This window comes from Caretta caretta, chromosome 1, assembly GCF_965140235.1.
Source record: "Caretta caretta isolate rCarCar2 chromosome 1, rCarCar1.hap1, whole genome shotgun sequence".
Taxonomy (NCBI): domain Eukaryota; kingdom Metazoa; phylum Chordata; order Testudines; family Cheloniidae; genus Caretta; species Caretta caretta.
The window spans coordinates 330,477,644-330,496,392 of NC_134206.1; the positions used below are offsets into that span (position 1 = coordinate 330,477,644).

An 18,749-nucleotide genomic window follows, 5' to 3' on the forward strand; every position below is an offset into this window, starting at 1 on the left:
ACCAGGGCATTCCATTTAAAAGACCTTGCATCTCCAGATTTAGCTGGAGTGTTTGTTTCAAACGGGTCAGCAGTAGTGACAAATGTAAAAACAACTCGAACCTTTCAAGTATCCTTTTAAAGTTTCATTTGCAATATGGAGTGTTCAGGTTTAGGATATTAAGAGGATGTTTTGGTGCAGAGTTGCTGTTGTGGACATGCCTGTAGGAAAATGCAAATTCCAATTTTTTTTCTTTCGGATTTCTTTGGAGGATAAGAAATAGACAAAATATTTAATGAAACTGTGAACTTCAAGAAATCAAATCTACTTGCCGATGAAATATAAACATAGCAGAAGTACTGACTTGTGATGAATATGCATAAACTGTTTTAACCACTGATACAGTACCAGATTATATAAAAGGTTGTGTACAGTTGGTTCAACAGAACCAGAAAACAGAAGTTCAGCATAGTTAGACAAACTTTCAGTATTGTACAACAGATATGAGATACTTGTAAATGTTTGATTGTCCAAGTCCTGTGGATTTAAATATCTCTTCCTTTCCCACTCCCTCCCCAAACTGATTAGAGCCTTTGTTTGTGTAGTATGAAACATACATGTGACAATTTCATGTGAAACTCTTCTGTTCCTGCTCAGTCTTAAAATGTTTTCCTTTCAGATCAAATCAAAGACAAAATTAAAGAGAGGGACAGAGAGAAGCAGAAAGAAAAGAAGAAACATAAAATAATGAATGAGATCAAGAAAGAGAATGGAGAGGTCACATTATTGCAGAAAGGTATGTTCAAATGAAACAGTATTCATCTGTAATGTGTTAATGTCTAAAATTATATTTCCAGTGAATGCTGAATTTTAGTGCCACTTTTCATGTTTTAATTAAAAGCCCATTTTCCAGATGGTTGTAATGAGGCAGTGTAAAGTTTACAAATTGAAAACTGAAAATCCGCTTTTGTCATATGTGCTATTAACAGGAAAAAAGTATGTTCTCCCTGTTACCATAGTTTAAATGTCCTATACATCATACTAGTGCTATAAATTACATAATTTAAGATAGCTGCATCTTTTGTTATGGTTTTTGTACCTAAATATTACTGAAACTAACATTAGGCTGCAAGGTCAAGAACTCAAGTTAGGAAATGCCAGAATTAAGATTAGGAGTACTTGTGGCACCTTAGAGACTAACCAATTTATTTGAGCATAAGCTTTCGTGAGCTACAGCTCACTTCATCGAACGCATACTGTGGAAACTGCAGAAGACATTATATACACAGAGACCATGAAACAATACCTCCTCCCACCCCACTCTCCTGCTGGTAATAGCTTATCTAAAGTGATCACTCTCCTTACAATATGTATGATAATCAAGTTGGGCCATTTCCAGCACAAATCCAGGTTTTCTCACCCTCTGTCCCCCCCACACAAACTCTCCTGCGGGTAATAGCCCAAAAAAAGGGCGAGGGGGGGGTGAGAGAACCTGGATTTGTGCTGGAAATGGTCCACCTTGGTTATCATACACATTGTAAAGAGAGTGGTCGCTTTGGATGGGCTATTACCAGCAGGAGAGTGGGGTGGGAGGAGGTATTGTTTCATGGTCTCTGTGTATATAATGTCTTCTGCAGTTTCCACAGTATGCATCCGATGAAGTGAGCTGTAGCTCACGAAAGCTTATGCTCAAATAAATTGGTTAGTCTCTAAGGTGCCACAAGTACTCCTTTTCTTTTTGTGAATACAGACTAACACGGCTGTTACTCTGAAACCTAGAATTAAGATGGTCTCTGCAATCTTAATTTGGCCACCTTGTACCTATGCATTATGATAGTTTTTGGGGTCATTGCTATAGGATTATTAGTTAGCCTGTAAAGAGGAGAGAGAAGCCCATTCTCAAGTTATTGGGAATTCACTTCACTCTGAAATAATCCAAGTTTGTTTGACCTTTAGACATATTGCAATGTGTCTGTGCATTATAATAGTGTTATAATTACGTGATTCCATTTGTTTTCCTACTGGACCCCTGCGTCAGTCAGTGCACAGGATGGACAGTGTTCATTTAATGAACAGCTATTCAATATTTTGTGTTTTCTTCATTGTTCAATGTGGCACCCCAGGCCTTTTTTACTGCACACTATTCAAACCTGCTCTGAAAGCAGAATTATTAATTTCCTTATCGGCTTTTCTGTGGCACTCATCATAACAGTGTCTACTCCTTACGAGCATTAATTTATCTGCACAGAATCCCTGAGAGGTGAGGGGCATTATCCACATTTTGCAAATGGGGTGTTGAGACAGATATATTCAGATCAAAAGTATCCACTAATTTTGACAACTGTGAATATGCACAGGCTGCTTCAGTTGTATTGCAGCACATGGAGCTAGATGAATTCTGTATTGGACTTCGTGTGTCACACTACCAAGCTGATGTGGGAGCAGGAAAATATTCTATGGTAGCAATAACCACTCCTCTAGCAGCAGGAAGATATTCTGCAGTGGTGGCAGCAGGACAAGGTGGTAGAACTGGAGACCGCCATGATGTTTGGAAAGGAGGACCAGTTCCTTGGATAATCTACATAGCATTTTGTGTCATTTTTGGGCCAGGAAAACTAACGTGGCTTAGTGGGAGAAGATGGTTCTGCAGAGCAAATGACCAGCAGTGGCAAGAAGACTTCAGAGCAGCAAGGATTACCTTTTTTGAGACCAGTATAAAACTGACCCAGGAGCTTCAGGGACAGCATACCAATGTGCACTGCCCCATATCTGTGGAGAAACAGGTTGGCATTGCCATCTGGAAGTTGGCCACTCCAGAACATTACCAGTCTGTAGCCAACCAATTCAGTGTGGGGAAATCCAACTGCTGGGACCATTCTCATGCAGGTCTGCTATGCCATTAAGGTGCTGTCTAACCAGTTCAGGAAGCTAAGTAATGCTCAGAGGTGATTGATGCTTTGCATGCATGAAGTTCCTAAACTGAATTGGGCACATGGATTCCATCAATTGCCCCATCATTTCCCCCCAATCCCTTCCCTCCCACCTGCTGTGGTGCAGCATTTATAAACCGAGAGAGAAGATTGTTTCTTCGTGGCGCTGCAGGAAATGGTGGACCACCGTGGCAGGTTTACAGACATAAATGTAGGGTGGTCTAAAAGGATCCATGATGCTTGGATCTTTCAGAACTCAGTCCTATTTAAATTAATGGAGGAAGAACTGTGTGCCCCCCAAGAGTAATGTGGACATTAATGGTATGGAGGTTGGTCCGGTTATTCTGGGAGATCTGGCTTATCCCCGGATGCCTTGGCTATTGAAGCCATATGTGAGCTGCTTGGACAGAAGGAAGGAATGTTTTAATTATCACCTGAGTAGTTGCTGGTTGGTGGGCAAGTGTGCATTTGGCCATTTGAAAGGAAGATGTTGCTGTTTGTGGAATAGGTTGGAAGCAGCCGAAAAAGATGTTCCAACCGTTATAATTGCATGTTTTGTTTTTGGAGAATAGTTGAGAGAGACAGAGGAAAGCCTTACTGATGGATGGGAGACTGGGGTGTGGAGACTTGCTCTGAGGTCTGAGCAGACAGTAGGGATTCCACAGAGAACATAAACACCCATAGGAATGCTGTCAGGGATGCCTACTGTTTTTTGTATTTTGAGTCACATGCCTGAACATGTTAGCCTGAAGGGATGGGGTGGGTGGTGAGATGCAGATGTGAGTACTGGGGAACATTGTGTGCATGTTTTGAAGTTTAACTTTCCTTATGTGCTTTTGTAAAACGCTGTGAATTATTTCAACTTTATTTCAAGGATTCTTTGTTTTAAATGTAGTGATGATTCAGGCTGTATTGTAAATGGTTATTATGAAATTTTAATGAAACCAAAGGAAAAATATCTTTGGTTAGTTAAATGTTTCTAAATACAATATTAACCAACTGTACACATGTTTAATTACTGCAACAGTGCAAACAGAACTCAAAGTGCAACAGTAAGAACATTTCAGATACCACAATTTGGTGAGGGAGATAAGTGACTATAAGCCTTGGCTTGGATTTTGGGGTTGAGTACCTCTGCTCAAACTTATCAGGGTTGTTGCAAGGTTTAAAAGAGCTGGACTCCCAAGTGCTAGTGTTCTTTGTGCCCAGAAGTTGGATCTGTCGTGAATGATCACAGCTTCTGGGAGCACTGCTGTGGGGATGAAGAGGTTAGGAGTTGCTGCTGGTCCCAATGGACAGCAGTGTGCAAGGGCTGAAGGACATGGCTGGGTCCCAAATTATGGGAATGCAGGGCCTGTTGGCCTATCAAGAGCATGTTTTGCAGAAGGGCATTCTGGCTCAGGAGAGTGTCCATGAGTTGCTTCTGCATCTGCTTGTTCCATGCTCTTTGAGCATGGTGATTCTGTTCTTGGCCTCTGCCATGATCTCCTGAAATAAGTGCATTTCTTTGTCCTTTTGATTATTCTTGTAAAGCCTCCATCTCTCAGCCAGCCTGGCTTTCCTCTGTGACTCTGGAATGAATTCTGAAAACATGTTGTCCCTAGTCGTCGTCTTTCTCCCCCTCCAGATTGGCCAGCCTGTGAGTAGTAGATATAGAAACGTTGTCCTTGATTGTCTGGCTGTTGCAGGTGCTGTGGCGGTGGGGGTGGGGGGAACCTTAGCTTATTTTGTTTGGGCTGTGAACAATGAGAATCATGATTTAAGCATGTCTGTGATCTTGCCTTGACTCTTCCCATTCTTGGAAGAAATTCAGAGATCTAAGTGGTCAGAGTGTATTTGGATTTCAGTGTACTGTCTGCTTCTATGCTGTTAGGGGTGAGGGTGGCTCCAGGTTTGTTTGCAGTTTTGTTTTCATGCTGGAAGTGCTGTTATGGTGTCATAGGTTTAAAGAGTGGGCTATGGGGTTCTTGGGAGGTGAGCTGGATTGTAATTCCCTCTACATCTAGGATGTCCTCATTTTCAATGACATCATGCAGAGGTGGATGACTAGGAGGTAGAAAATGGTCTTATTCAAAAAGGCAAAAGGCAGACCAGCAAGATAGGCTGTGAAGTTATTTACCAGGATGATTTATCTCCAACCCCACAGATGCACTGTAGGAGTGGAAGGGGCTTGCAAGCTACACTGGGCGGCACGGGCATGTGGCTATTAATGTGTGAAACAAAATTGAGCTATTTCTCCATGTCTGCAGAGGAGATCTAGCAGAGCTTAAGACTGAGAGTGTGTAGAGAAGAATAGATAGGGTCCTACAATGACTGTCCGCTACAGTGTGCATTACAGGGCATTGAACTTCAGTGTGGAGCAGTATTGTTTGTGCCTTGACCAGGGATGCAGCGTGCACTTGTGCATCAGGTAAACTAAGAAAACTAAACAGATTTCTTTTCCTGTGAGCACTGTCTCAATAAGCTGTTGAATTTTGCACAAAATGCTTTCGTTATTCAAATCTGTTGTGGGAGAGGTGTTGAGCAGACTGCGACTATGCCATGCTGGTGGGTGCCATTTTGAAGCATGTAAAAGGGGGTAGAGGAAGGGAGAGGTTCTTAGCTCACATCCACCAACAATAATAATGAATTGTAAAGATAGGTACTTACATGCTGAAATTCCCTCTAGAGGATGTGATACCTTGTCCCCTGCCTGGGTTTCTGGTTGGAACTCAGGATCATCCAGTGTAGAACAGCAATTGTTGCAGTGCAGGATGGAGACTGTCTTTCCAGATGGTCCTGAGTCTCAAAAGATCCTGGCTGTCAGGGGGCAGCTCTTCTCCAGCATCATCCTGCTCATCCTCTGATAGGTCTAGCTGGTCATCCTTCGTGTTGAAGGGAGAATGTCTCCTTTTATCCCTCATTTAATATACTTTCTCCTCAGCTGCTTGCTCTTTGTCTGGCACTGGTTGGCGTCCCAGTCTTGACCCCTCACAGACATGCTTTGCAGTGTCGCTGAGAAGATCCTTAGTCTTGTGGTTGGCCACAAGAGTTTCATGAACTGACCCTTCTTCCCAAATGTCAGTGAGATCCAGAGACTTGGCAAAGGTCCAAGCAACTGTGCAAAGCATGTTGTGGGACTATTGCAGTTGTATCACCAGAATAACGATATACTAGGATCAAGGAGCAAATGGGCAAAATCTGTCTTTACACAATCTTTTAAAGGGAGGGAAGGGTCATCCTGGAAACTTGACACCAGAGCAGGGAGGACACACAAGTAAATGGACAATCAGTAATGGTCGACCTGCAAAGCACTGTGGGATAGCCAATGGAAGCATGCAAAAAAGTGGTGCACAGCAATTCATGCACATGAACAAAAGACTGAACTAATTCAGTTCTAAGCAAACCTAGTCCACTTTGCCAAGGGACTCCAGATTTCCTGATAAACGAAGAGTAAGTGTAGAGTGATGGGTTGTCGTGTGTATGCAAGCATTTTCAAACTGGATTAACTCTATTTGGATCCAGTTTAAAATCCCTGTGTAGAGAAGCCTGTAGAAACTTATTTGTACAGTGATTTACATGATTAAAGCATAAAATTTATTTTTAGGCAGAAGGCCTATCCTTCTAGACAGGAGAAGATTGACAGTAATTTTCTCCTCCTCCCTTCTTTCAGTCCTTCCAGACCCCACAAATCCTCTTGGGTTGCTTTAGGCCTGTTTCTCCCTGTAAGCATGCAGGACTCACCCTGCAGCACCTCCTGCTGGTGTCCTGGGAATTAGTTCCACTTCTAGCCTTGGAGCACCCTCTGCTTATGCTGGGCCTCCGTGTCCCTCCCAGAGCCGGTGCCCCTTGTATGCTGGGGTGCTGCCCCCTGGCAGTAAGATGCTTTCATTATTCAAATCTGTTGTGGGAGAGGTGTCGGGGGCAGGGGCCCCCATTCCTGCCTCGCCTCAGTCGTAGACTACTGCCAGTGAGCTGCTAGCCCCGCACTCTGGGGCAGACTGCGGTATAAGCCACTCATCACAGGCAAGGTTGGGTTTGGACCTGGTGTCTCTGTCTAACCTTGGTCTGTCCCCTGCAACCCCAGTACCTGTTGGACCTAATACTAGGCCGCGGCCTGGGGCTTTCCTGGCTGGAGCTCCCCAGCTCCTCGGGGCCTTCCCGAGCCCTGCTTCAGTCTAGGTACTCTGCTTAGGTCCCTGCAGCCAGGTCCCTCCCTCTCAGAAGCTAGAGAGAGAGTCTCTTGAGCTTCAGCCCAGCAGCCCCTTTATAGGGTCATCTGACTCTGTTTGGGGCGTGGCCACAGCTGAGGCTGCCTCCCAATCAACCCAGCCTAAGGTTCCCTGCCCTGGCCCTCTCCAAGGGCTGGCTTTTAGCCCCTTTGGGCTGGGAGTGGGTGACCATACCACTACACTCCCCCATCCCATCTTTTTACAAAAGCAACTTTAACACAAATGGCACTGTCCTTTGGTCTGATAGGATATGTCTCAACTACACAGTTAACTCTGTAGCTCACAAAAGCTTATGCGCAAATAAATTTGTTAGTCTATAAGGTGCCACAAGTACTCCTTTTCTTTTTGCGAATACAGACTAACACGGCTGCTACTCTGAAACAGTTAATTCAGTAAGTCAGGTGTTTTTCCTAACCCGCATTCTGTCCTCCCACTCAAACCTCACCCAACTTTAGTGGTGCTTTCAGCCCAGGATAGCTGGCCTAGCTGGGGGTGTAGGCTAGAGCTCAGTGCTGCTTTCACTCTGGTAACTAGTAGCCTGTGTCCTCATAACAGAAGGGGCATCACTTGTGTCCTGATAATCCTCCAAAACCTTTCAACAATTCTCCCCTCTCCTCGCTGTGTGCCAGGAAGGACATACAGATTTTACCACAACTCACTGGGAAGGAAGCATAGAGTAGCTGAGTTTTTCTACAGTGTAAAGAACAATGAGAGATGCCTTCAGGTGTCCTAGCAACACACATCGGTGAGTGCAGCACCAGTGAGGACACTAACTTGGCAATGGTTTGCAGTGTGTCTGCTTATACCTGAGCTAAACTAACCTGGGTGCTGGTCATCCAAGTTGACTCTTCAGTGAGCACATACCTTTAGCTTTTTGATGTGTGTTCAAGGCAGCGAGTGCCAGTGGCGCATCCTTGAGTGGACCCTACTTTCTCCATGTTTGAAATTTGAATTTTTTAAGTAAAAATAAAGTTTAACTTGGAATTTAAGCCTTTTATAGTTTCACTGTTTATCTTGCTTTGATTCAGAATAGTAAAACAGAATTGATATGGGAATGTAATTGGCTTTAGGTTGCTGTGTAATCTCCATCAAACTGCTCATGCACTATGCCCTAGTGGCACTCTTACTTGCTCTCTTGGAAGTAAAAAATCAACTTAAAGAACACTTAACTTGAAAAGTTAAGAAATGTTTGATTTAAGATTGTCTGTGCAACATTGATTTGCCCCCATTGTGCATAATATGCATTATGATGCAGTGTTTAGTTACATGATCATACGCTATTTTTTACCACAGGATCCCTGTCTCATTCAGTTCATTGTAAGGGCACACAAGAGGGCCAGGATTAATCCTGAACACAATCTTAAATTTGGCATTTCTAAATTTCAACAATTTGATTTTGCAACCTAAGTAACTTTCTTTTTAATGTTGCCTTTTTTATATGTAGTAAGATAGTGACCCATATGATTATAGTGGGGTTGAATGATCTTCCATACAAGAACTTGGGCTGCTAAGTAAAGTACAAGACTTTCTTTCAGGGTAAAAGTGAAGTACAATGCTTGATTAAAACTAACATCAGTCCTGTGTATGTAGTGTAAAAAAAAAAAAACAAAAACCAAAACTTGTTCTGCATTGTTAAACTGTTTCTAATGGTAACGTTAGTGAAGAATAAGACCAGTGTAGAATGCAGGGAGCTTTAAAATTTTTTTCCTTTCTTAAAGGGAAGCTGTCAATTTGAAAGATTAAAGAAGACTAAAGTACCCAGTTTTCTAATAGTGCAGCCTCTTAGTAGCATGCCCAGCAACTTTAATTCCTTTTAAAAAAATAATAACAAAACTACTTCTGCACTCCAGTTGGTGTATTTTAAGGGTCTTTCATGCAGGGGAATAGGAGCTGTGTTCTGTCTCCCTTCCTGTCTGTGCTACTTCCTCTTTGCTCAGCTCATATTCTCTGTGTGGGGAGGTGTTCCCACCTTCCTTGCCCCAGTGCTTCTCCTTGTTCCCAAGGAGAGGTCAAGGGATGCCTCTGATCTCCAGGCCCACTACTTCTCTTTGCTGTGTTTTGTAGATGGGAGATGGTGTATGGGGATCTCCACTGCTTTCCATTCCAGATCTGGTGAGGGATTTCATCCAGCACTTTGCTTCTCTTTTGTCTGTCCCTCTCCTGCCCCCAGGTGTGGAGGTCAGAGAAAGTAGGTTTCAGAGTAACAGCAGTGTTAGTCTGTATTCGCAAAAAGAAAAGGAGTACTTGTGGCACCTTAGAGACTAACCAATTTATTTGAGCATAAGCTTTCGTGAGCTACAGCTCACTTCATCAGATGCATGCAATCAAATAAATTGGTTAGTCTCTAAGGTGCCACAAGTACTCCTTTTCTTTTTAGAGAAAGTAAACTAATTCCTACCCTGCTTTGTTGTTCCAATACTTTCTTGAGCGTCTTTAAGATGAGAGGACCTCTCTCTGGTCCTGTTAAGGGTCATGCTGCCAGCAAGTGCTTCCTTGACCCCAAACCTCACATAGCAACAGTAGCCCTAAGCCTTCCTGTATCAATTAATTGATAAGGGAGGTCACACTCAGACTTGCTATGTGAAAGGGGTCACCAGTAAAAAAGTTTGAGATGAGACAGTTCTGTACTGTGGGGGAGCGGGGAAGAGAGGTATATTTTAACATTCGTTAGCCAATGTGTTAAATACACCATTTTTTTTTCTAGTGAAGATAAGGTCATGGACTACTTCAGGGGGACAACGGGACTGGTAAAACATTGAGACATGTCCTTGACTTTTTAGAGGTCTTTAATATAATAGTGCCCTACCAAGGCTGGCCTACGTACACTTAAGTTTCACCAGTTTAATTAAAATCTCCTGTTTAAAATTTAGTTAAACAAGTGAGGACACACTTAAGTTGATTTAGCTTAATTTGGTGATTTAAACTTAAATGTGATTAAACTGATTTAAGTATGTTCACACATGGGTTTGCACTGGTTTAACTAAAATCTATTTCAAAATCAGTTTAAACGTATGCAAGTTTCTTGTGTAGACAAGACCTTAGATCGGGGTAGACAATTATTTTTTGTCAAGATCCAGATTTCTTGGTCAAGGTATAGTCAAGGTCCAGACGCCACAGGGACATTTTTCACACTGCAATAACAGTAATAAGTAAATAAAGATTTCATGGTCCATTCAAAATCATGTGGCAGTCTGGATTTGGCCTTCTGTCCACTTACTGAGTACCCCTGCCTTAAGGCAGGTCTCTGCTTACAGCATGTGTGGGGAAGACTCTATGCCAACAGGAGAGAGCTCTCATGTCTGCATAAAAAACCACCCCTGTGAGTGGCATAAGCTATGTCAGCGGGAGAAGATAAACAAGTATCTGTTTAAAAATAAAGTGTAGGAACCTACTAGTACTTGATGGTATGTTTAAACTATCAAAAATCAGATGCAGTTCCATACCTGTTAATGGGTTTAGCTGCCACTCTCAGTACTACTGATAGTACCCCCCCCCCCAAAAAAAAAAATAAACCAACCTCCATCCCCTTCTTTGCCACCTTGAAAGTGGAGGGAAGGTTGTCCCTACCCTGACAGATAAATTAATGCCTTAATCGCCATCATAGTTGCCAAAGTAGCTTTCAGCATAGGGCATTCTGGAAATATATAGTAATGTTTAAAATTGTACCTGCAGGGACACCAACATTAAATCTAGACAATCTAAGGAGCTCAGTGGTTTCAGGTATTACACCTGCTTTCAAGCTCCCTGCTAATCTGTAATTTGTACTTTCTTAGTTAAATAAAACAGAAACTAAACCCATTCTCTCTTCTGTTGCTACAATCCACATGTGGGTGTTTAAAGACATATACCTACTTCCCTGTACCATATTTGTGGGTTTTTTACTTCCTCTGTCTGAAGTTTGGGTCCATTGTGGTATAAGAAGCATGTCAGTAGCTGGTTTTCTAACTTGTATTTTGTCTGGTTGCATGCTGTTCCTGATTCTTAGAGCCTTTCTCTTGGGCTTCCAACCTCCACATTCTGGAATGTATGAGGCACTGCTAAGCAGCCTTAACACTCCTTTAACAAAGCTTTTTATTAGTGAATTTCTCTTGTTTTTAATAAGGCTGTCAATTAATCACAGTTAACTCACACGATTAACTCATAAAAATATTAATTGCACTTATAACAATAGAATGCCAATTGAAATTTATTAAATATTTTTGCATGTTTTTCTACATTTTCAATATTGATTTCAATTGCAATGCAACACAATACAAAGTGCACAGTGCTCACTTTATATTTTGATTACAAATATATGCACTGTAAAAATTATAAACAAAAGAAATATTATTTTTCAGTTCATCTTATACAAGTACTGAGTGCAATCTCTTCATTGTGAAAGGAACTTACAAATGCAGATTTTTCTTGGTTACATAACTACACTCAAAAACGAAACAGTGTAAAACTTTGGAGCCTACAAGTCTACTCAGTCCTACTTCTTATTCTGTGAATCGCTAAGACAAACAAGTTTGTTTACATTGACCGGAGATACTGCTGACTGCTTCTTATTTACAGTGTCACCTGAAAGTTAGAATAGGTGTTTGCATGGCACATTTGTTGCTGGTGTTGCAAGGTATTTACATGCCAGATATTCTAAACATTCGTATGCCCCTTCGTGCTTTGGCCACCGTTCCAGAGGACATGCTTCCATGCTGCTGATGCGCGTTAAAAAAAGTGTCAGTTAAATTTGTGACTGTACTTCTTGTCTCCTGCTCTGTTTTACCCGCATTCTGCATATATTTCACATTATAGCAGTCTCGGACAATGACCCAATACATGTTCGTTTAAGAACACTTTCACAGCAGATTTAACAAAACACAAAGAAGGTACTGTTGAGATTTCTAAAAATAGCTACAGCACTCAACCCAAGGTTTAAGACTTTGAAGTGCCTTCCAAAATCTCAGAGGGACGAGGGGTGGAGCATGCTTTTAGAAGTCTTAAAAAAGCAACACTCTGATGCAGAAACTACAGAACCCGAACCACCAAAAAAAAAAAAAAAAAAATCAACCTTCTGCTAGTGGCATCTGGCTCAGATGATGAAAATGAACATGTGTCAGTCCCCTCTGCTTTGGATCGTTCTCAGGCAGAACCCATCATCAGCATGGAAGCATGTCCTCTGGAATGGTGGTTGAAGCGTGAAGGGACATACGAATCTTTAGCGCATCTGGCACGTAAATACCTTGCAATGCCAGCTACAATGGTGCCATGCAAATGCCTGTTCTCACTTTCAGGTGACATTGTAAACAAGAAGCAGGCAGCATTATCTCCTGCAAATAGTAACCAACCTTGTTTGTCTGAGTGATTGGCTGACCAAGAAGTAGGACTGAGTGGACTTGTAGGCTCTAAAGTTTTACATTGTTGTATTTTTGAATGCAGTTATTTTGTACATAATTCTACATTTGTAAATTCAGTTTTCATGATAGATTGCACTATGGTTCTTGTCTGAGGTGAATTGAAAAATACTTGTTTTTTACAGTGCAAATATTTGTAATATAAAGTGAATACTGTACACTTTGTAGTCTTAATTTAATATATTTTAAAATGTAGTAAACATCCAAAAGCATTTAAAATAAATGATATTCTGTTGTTTAACAGCGTGATTAATCATGCTGTTAAACCTGTTTAATTGCTTGACAGCCCTATTTTTTAAGAAACTGGTGACTGCAGAGGGGGGTGTCCTTTAAGGGTGGGTGATGGGGAATCCCAAAGCCCATTTCCTTCCTCTTCCCCACACAAAAGCAGGGGAATGTTATTTTTTTCCCCCTTTAGAAATACCAGGAGCTTTGCAGTGGCAGCTTCACACCTCAGTTCCTGGCAGAGGTGTGACCTACCTCATTCATCAACTTGTGGTTCTTTCCTCCCTGCTAATCTCAGCACTATATGCTTGTCATACCTCAAACCTCCTAGTTCTCACCTTGATGTGGACAGTGCTATGCACTAAGCTAGCATTTTTAAAATGTCACTTTTGGGAAACTGAATCCTTGGAACGTCTTGGCTCAAGGGCCCCAAATTTGTACTGCAATGCCTACACCCAACCCCTGGTATGGGGCGTACCAGTTTTTGGAATTTGAGGATTTTTAGAGCTTTTAAAGGTTATACGTGGCACAGTAATAGTGGGATCATGTGGCTAATTTTTAGCTTGAATCAGTCATGTGCACCATTCTGTACCCAGTAAGAGAGCCAAATAACTTTATTAAATTCTCAAGCTGGATTGTGGAGCCAGACTCTAAATAAAGCTCAGAGCAGTCCTGTGATAATTTTTTGGGGATATGTTTTTGCCCATATGTGCCCCTACCACCCCCCCTGCCACCTCCCTCTTCCTCCCCCCCCCCCCCCAAAAAAAAAGTTGGAAGAAAAGTGCTGTAAGAAATAGAAAATTTTAAAATGAGATCATCTGGAGAGAGTTATGCTTGGGAGCCCCTTCACCCCTCTGGTCCATTTAGTTGTTTAGCAGTTTTCAGGCCAACTTCAGTATGCATGTAGATTTTAAGGTAGTTTGGAAAAACTAGCTGTATATGAAAAGTCCTGCTCAACTTTATGCAGTGCTGGCAGGACCACTCCATAATTTACATGACAAGAGAGGAGAGGACTCTGGCAGTAGCATGAGCTCAGGCAGTTAGGTGGATGTATGCTCAATGGCAATTTTGCTAAACAAAAGATGGGAATCTGGCTGACAGTCAGCATTTAAAAAGGCAAGGTGGGCGAGGTAATATCTTTTGGTGAAAGAAATGAGCTGTTGAGCTATGGCTGGTCTGCACCAAAAACTTACATAGCTATATGTTTTTTGGGTGTGAAAAATCCATCCCTGTAAGACATAGTCCTGTCTACACTACACAATTAAGTCATAACTACCACAGTAATTTACTGCAGATTTTCATGTCCACACTATCCTAATTCTGCCGGTGGTGTGTGTCCTCACCAGGAGAGCTTGAACTGACTTCAGTGGGGCAGGCTGAGAGCTCAGGCTGCTGGCTTTGCGCCAAGCTCCCAGCTGGGAGTTGGGTGCAGGGCTCCCTGCTGGGCCGATGTAAGTAGTGCAGTGTCTACACAGATACCATATCACCCTAACTACATCAACCTAAGCACGATACTTCTTGTGGAGGTGGAGTTATTAGGTCCGCGTAGTGGCACTTACAGTGGCAGGAGCAGCGTTGTAGTGTAGACGCTTTAGAGTTAGGTAGACATAAGCTGCCTCATGTTGACCTAACTCTGGCTATAGCTATACTGACCTAACTGCCTGGTGCAGACAGTGCTATTTGGATACTGCTTCTCAAGCAGGTGGTTTAACTACAGTGACAGGAGATCTGCTCTCATCAGTGTAATGAATGCCTACAGTGAAGTTCTACAGGGGCATAATTGCAGCGTTGCAGCTGTAGCATTTTAAAAATAGACATAGCCCTAGAGCAGGGGTTCTCAGGACATATTTTTGGTGGCCTCGTGCTCATGGCTGCTCTCATACTTTTTCCTAAAACACTTAATTAGCTTTAGGAAAAGCAAATAAATATACACATCCAAATCGTAATTTATTTATTGCTAGCTAGTAAATCTGTTAAATTATATTAATAAACATAGAAGTATCACTTTTCACAGAAGACTTACTAAGCCCTGTCAAGCCTGGGGCCAAATTAAGCCCTGGAGGGAGGCAGCGGAAGCCAGGACCAATGGGGGGAAGTGGGGGGGGGGGGTCAGGGAGGCAGCGGAGGCTTGGAGCCCAAAGCTCATTGGCTGGAACCTGCTATCCTACCAGCACCCCAGGGCTGAAGCCCTAAGTCTGAGCCCCCCACTGTCCCTGGGAAGATGGAAAATTCATTGGCTGCCTGCTCCTCCAGCTTTGTGTCCCAGGTGTCTTCAGAGGGGGGTAGGGCCCAACCCCTGCTGGCAGCCCCAGCAATCAACACCAACATGGTGCATTCAGGAGTGATTGTGGGCCGTGTCCCCTCTTCTTCTCTTCACCCCACCCCCACCCCCCAATCACAGCCCAAGAGGCTGTGGCCACAAGAAAAGCCCCTGTGGTCATGGTGGCCGCATTTGAGAAACACTGCCCTAGAGAAAAAAGAAAAGGAGTACTTGTGGCACCTAAGAGACTAACAAACTTATTTGAGCATAAGCTTTCGTGAGCTACCGCTCACTTCATCGGATGCATTCAGTGGAAAATACAGTGGGGAGAGACACTGCCCTAGAGAACTTTTCATATCTGGGAATGGTACTCAGAAGTGGAACAGCTTGTTTAGTACAAGTAGTAAACACACATTCCACTTAACTGGAATGGGTATGGAGTATCATTAAACAATTACAATCCATACTCAGTGGGGACCACATCCTGAAAGAAGTCTTTCCTGAACCCCCTTTTCTGGCCTTCAAACAATCTCCCAGTCTTGCCAAGCTCATAATTGGAAGCAAGCTCCCCACAGCCCAGGACACCTCAACAGAAAGCAGCACCAGAACCAGCCATAACCACAGATTAAAAATCTGCAGACATATCTCACTCCCCCCCCCCCCCCATAACGCACCTTTCAAGATCCGTTGGTCCTACATGTAGGGTTACTATATTTCAAGTTCCCAAAAAGAGGACACTGCTGGAGGTGGGGAGTTGGAAGAGCTAAAGGGGGTACCTGTGGCAGGGGCACTCACTAGAGAGGGGGGAGTAGTGTTGCTCCCTGTCAGGGTGGCAGCATGGCTGGTGCAAGCCTAGAGCCCAGCAACAGCCATTAGTCAGTGCCTCCCTGCAGGACCTCCTCCCCAAGGCTGGGATCCGGGGCCCGGGTGGGTGGGATCTGGCTGCTGGGGAATGGACTAGTCAGACCAATGGGGACTCTTTCTAAGCTGCAGTGTCTGCTATGCAGAAATCCAGGACATTTCCTGTTTGGAAAAACCACCCAGACAGAGGATGGAATCTCAAAAAAGAGGCAGTGTCTGGGAAAACCTGGACGTATTGTAACCCTACCTATATATGTCTATCACAATGTGCTGTATCTCATCTACTGCATTAAATGCCCCAAAAACTACTATGTGAATGAAACCAGACAATCACGACTCTCTTGAATGAACTGTCATAGAAACCTGATAAAGGACAAATACATTCATATAAACTGTGGTGAACATTTTTGACAATATGATAACTCCATATCTGACCTACCAGTCCTCATTGTCAGAGGAAACCTGTGCAACACCTTCAAAAGACGAGCTTAAATTCATAATGTTGCTGGACATCAAAAATCGTGGTCTTAATAAAGACATTGGATTTATGGCTTATTACAACAATCTGTAATGCACTACCCTCCTTTTTTATTCTATGACTGGAGAGGTGTTAATGGGCCATTTCATCTTGAATAATCTCCTAGAATATGACAGGTTTCAGAGGAACAGCCGTGTTAGTCTGTATTCGCAAAAAGAAAAGGAGTACTTGTGGCACCTTAGAGACTAACCAATTTATTTGAGCATGAGCTTTCGTGAGCTACAGCTCACTTCATCAGATGTATACCGTGGAAACTGCAGCAGACTTTATATACACACAGAGAATATGAAACAATACCTCCTCCCACCCCACTGTCCTGCTGGTAATAGCTTATCTAAAGTGATCAACAGGTGGGCCATTTCCAGCACAAATCCAGGTTTTCTCACCCTCCACCCCCCCACACAAATTCACTCTCCTGCTGGTGCTAGCCCATCCAAAGTGACAACTCTTTACATAATCAAGTCGGGCTATTTCCTGCATAGATCCAGGTTTTCTCACATCCCCCCCACCCCCATACACACACAAACTCACTCTCCTGCTGGTAATAGCTCATCTAAACTGACCACTCTCCAAGTTTAAATCCAAGTTAAACCAGAACATCTGGGGGGGAGGGTAGGAAAAAAACAAGAGGAAACAGGCTACCTTGCATAATGACTTAGCCACTCCCAGTCTCTATTTAAGCCTAAATTAATAGTATCCAATTTGCAAATGAATTCCAATTCAGCAGTTTCTCGCTGGAGTCTGGATTTGAAGTTTTTTTGTTTTAAGATAGCGACCTTCATGTCTGTGATTGCGTGACCAGAGAGATTGAAGTGTTCTCCGACTGGTTTATGAATGTTATAATTCTTGACATCTGATTTGTTCTTTTATCCATTTATTCTTTTACGTAGAGACTGTCCAGTTTGACCAATGTACATGGCAGAGGGGCATTGCTGGCACATGATGGCATATATCACATTGGTGGATGTGCAGGTGAACGAGCCTCTGATAGTGTGGCTGATGTTATTAGGCCCTGTGATGGTGTCCCCTGAATAGATATGTGGGCACAATTGGCAACGGGCTTTGTTGCAAGGATAAGTTCCTGGGTTAGTGGTTCTGTTGTGTGGTATGTGGTTGTTGGTGAGTATTTGCTTCAGGTTGCGGGGCTGTCTGTAGGCAAGGACTGGCCTGTCTCCCAAGACTTGTGAGAGTGTTGGGTCATCCTTTAGGATAGGTTGTAGATCCTTAATAATGCGTTGGAGGGGTTTTAGTTGGGGGCTGAAGGTGACCGCTAGTGGCGTTCTGTTGTTTTCTTTGTTAGGCCTGTCCTGTAGTAGGTAACTTCTGGGAACTCTTCTGGCTCTATCAATCTGTTTCTTTACTTCTGCAGGTGGGTATTGTAGTTGTAAGAAAGCTTGACAGAGATCTTGTAGGTGTTTGTCTCTGTCTGAGGGGTTGGAGCAAATGCGGTTGTATCGCAGAGCTTGGCTGTAGACGATGGATCGTGTGGTGTGGTCAGGGTGAAAGCTGGAGGCATGCAGGTAGGAATAGCGGTCAGTAGGTTTCCGGTATAGGGTGGTGTTTATGTGGCCATTGTTTATTAGCACTGTAGTGTCCAGGAAGTGGATCTCTTGTGTGGACTGGACCAGGCTGAGGTTGGTGGTGGGATGGAAATTGTTGAAATCATGGTGGAATTCCTCAAGGGCTTCTTTTCCATGGGTCCAGATGATGAAGATGTCATCAATATAGCGCAAGTAGAGTAGGGGCTTTAGGGGACGAGAGCTGAGGAAGCGTTGTTCTAAATCAGCCATAAAAATGTTGGCATACTGTGGGGCCATGCGGGTACCCATAGCAGTGCCGCTGATCTGAAGGTATACATTGTCCCCAAATGTGAAATAGTTATGGGTAAGGACAAAGTCACAAAGTTCAGCCACCAGGTTAGTCGTGAGGAAATAGCCCGACTTGATTATGTAAAGAGTTGTCACTTTGGATGGGCTAGCACCAGCAGGAGTGGTGGGCTAGCACCAGCAGTGAATTTGTGTGGGGGGGTGGAGGGTGAGAAAACCTGGATTTGTGCTGGAAATGGCCCACCTGTTGATCACTTTAGATAAGCTATTACCAGCAGGACAGTGGGGTGGGAGGAGGTATTGTTTCATATTCTCTGTGTGTATATAAAGTCTGCTGCAGTTTCCACGGTACACATCTGATGAAGTGAGCTGTAGCTCACGAAAGCTCATGCTCAAATAAATTGGTTAGTCTCTAAGGTGCCACAAGTACTCCTTTTCTTTTCTCCTAGAATATGTGTTAACTACTTATTCTGAACCAGGGGTCTCAAACTCAATTTGCTTTAGGGCCAGTGCCAGTCCTCAGATCCTC

General features: G+C 43.2%; 1 protein-coding gene across 4 annotated transcripts in view; it reads left to right on the top strand.

The window, feature by feature from the left end:
• RSBN1L (round spermatid basic protein 1 like) overlaps positions 1 to 18,749 on the top strand; it is a 97,780-nt gene that overhangs the window by 23,310 nt on the left and 55,721 nt on the right. For all 4 annotated transcript variants that reach the window (XM_048836453.2, XM_048836455.2, XM_048836454.2 and 1 more), the window contains exon 2: positions 659 to 775. In XM_048836453.2, the coding sequence (XP_048692410.1) occupies positions 659 to 775 (117 nt within the window). The remainder of the gene's footprint in view (positions 1 to 658; positions 776 to 18,749) is intronic.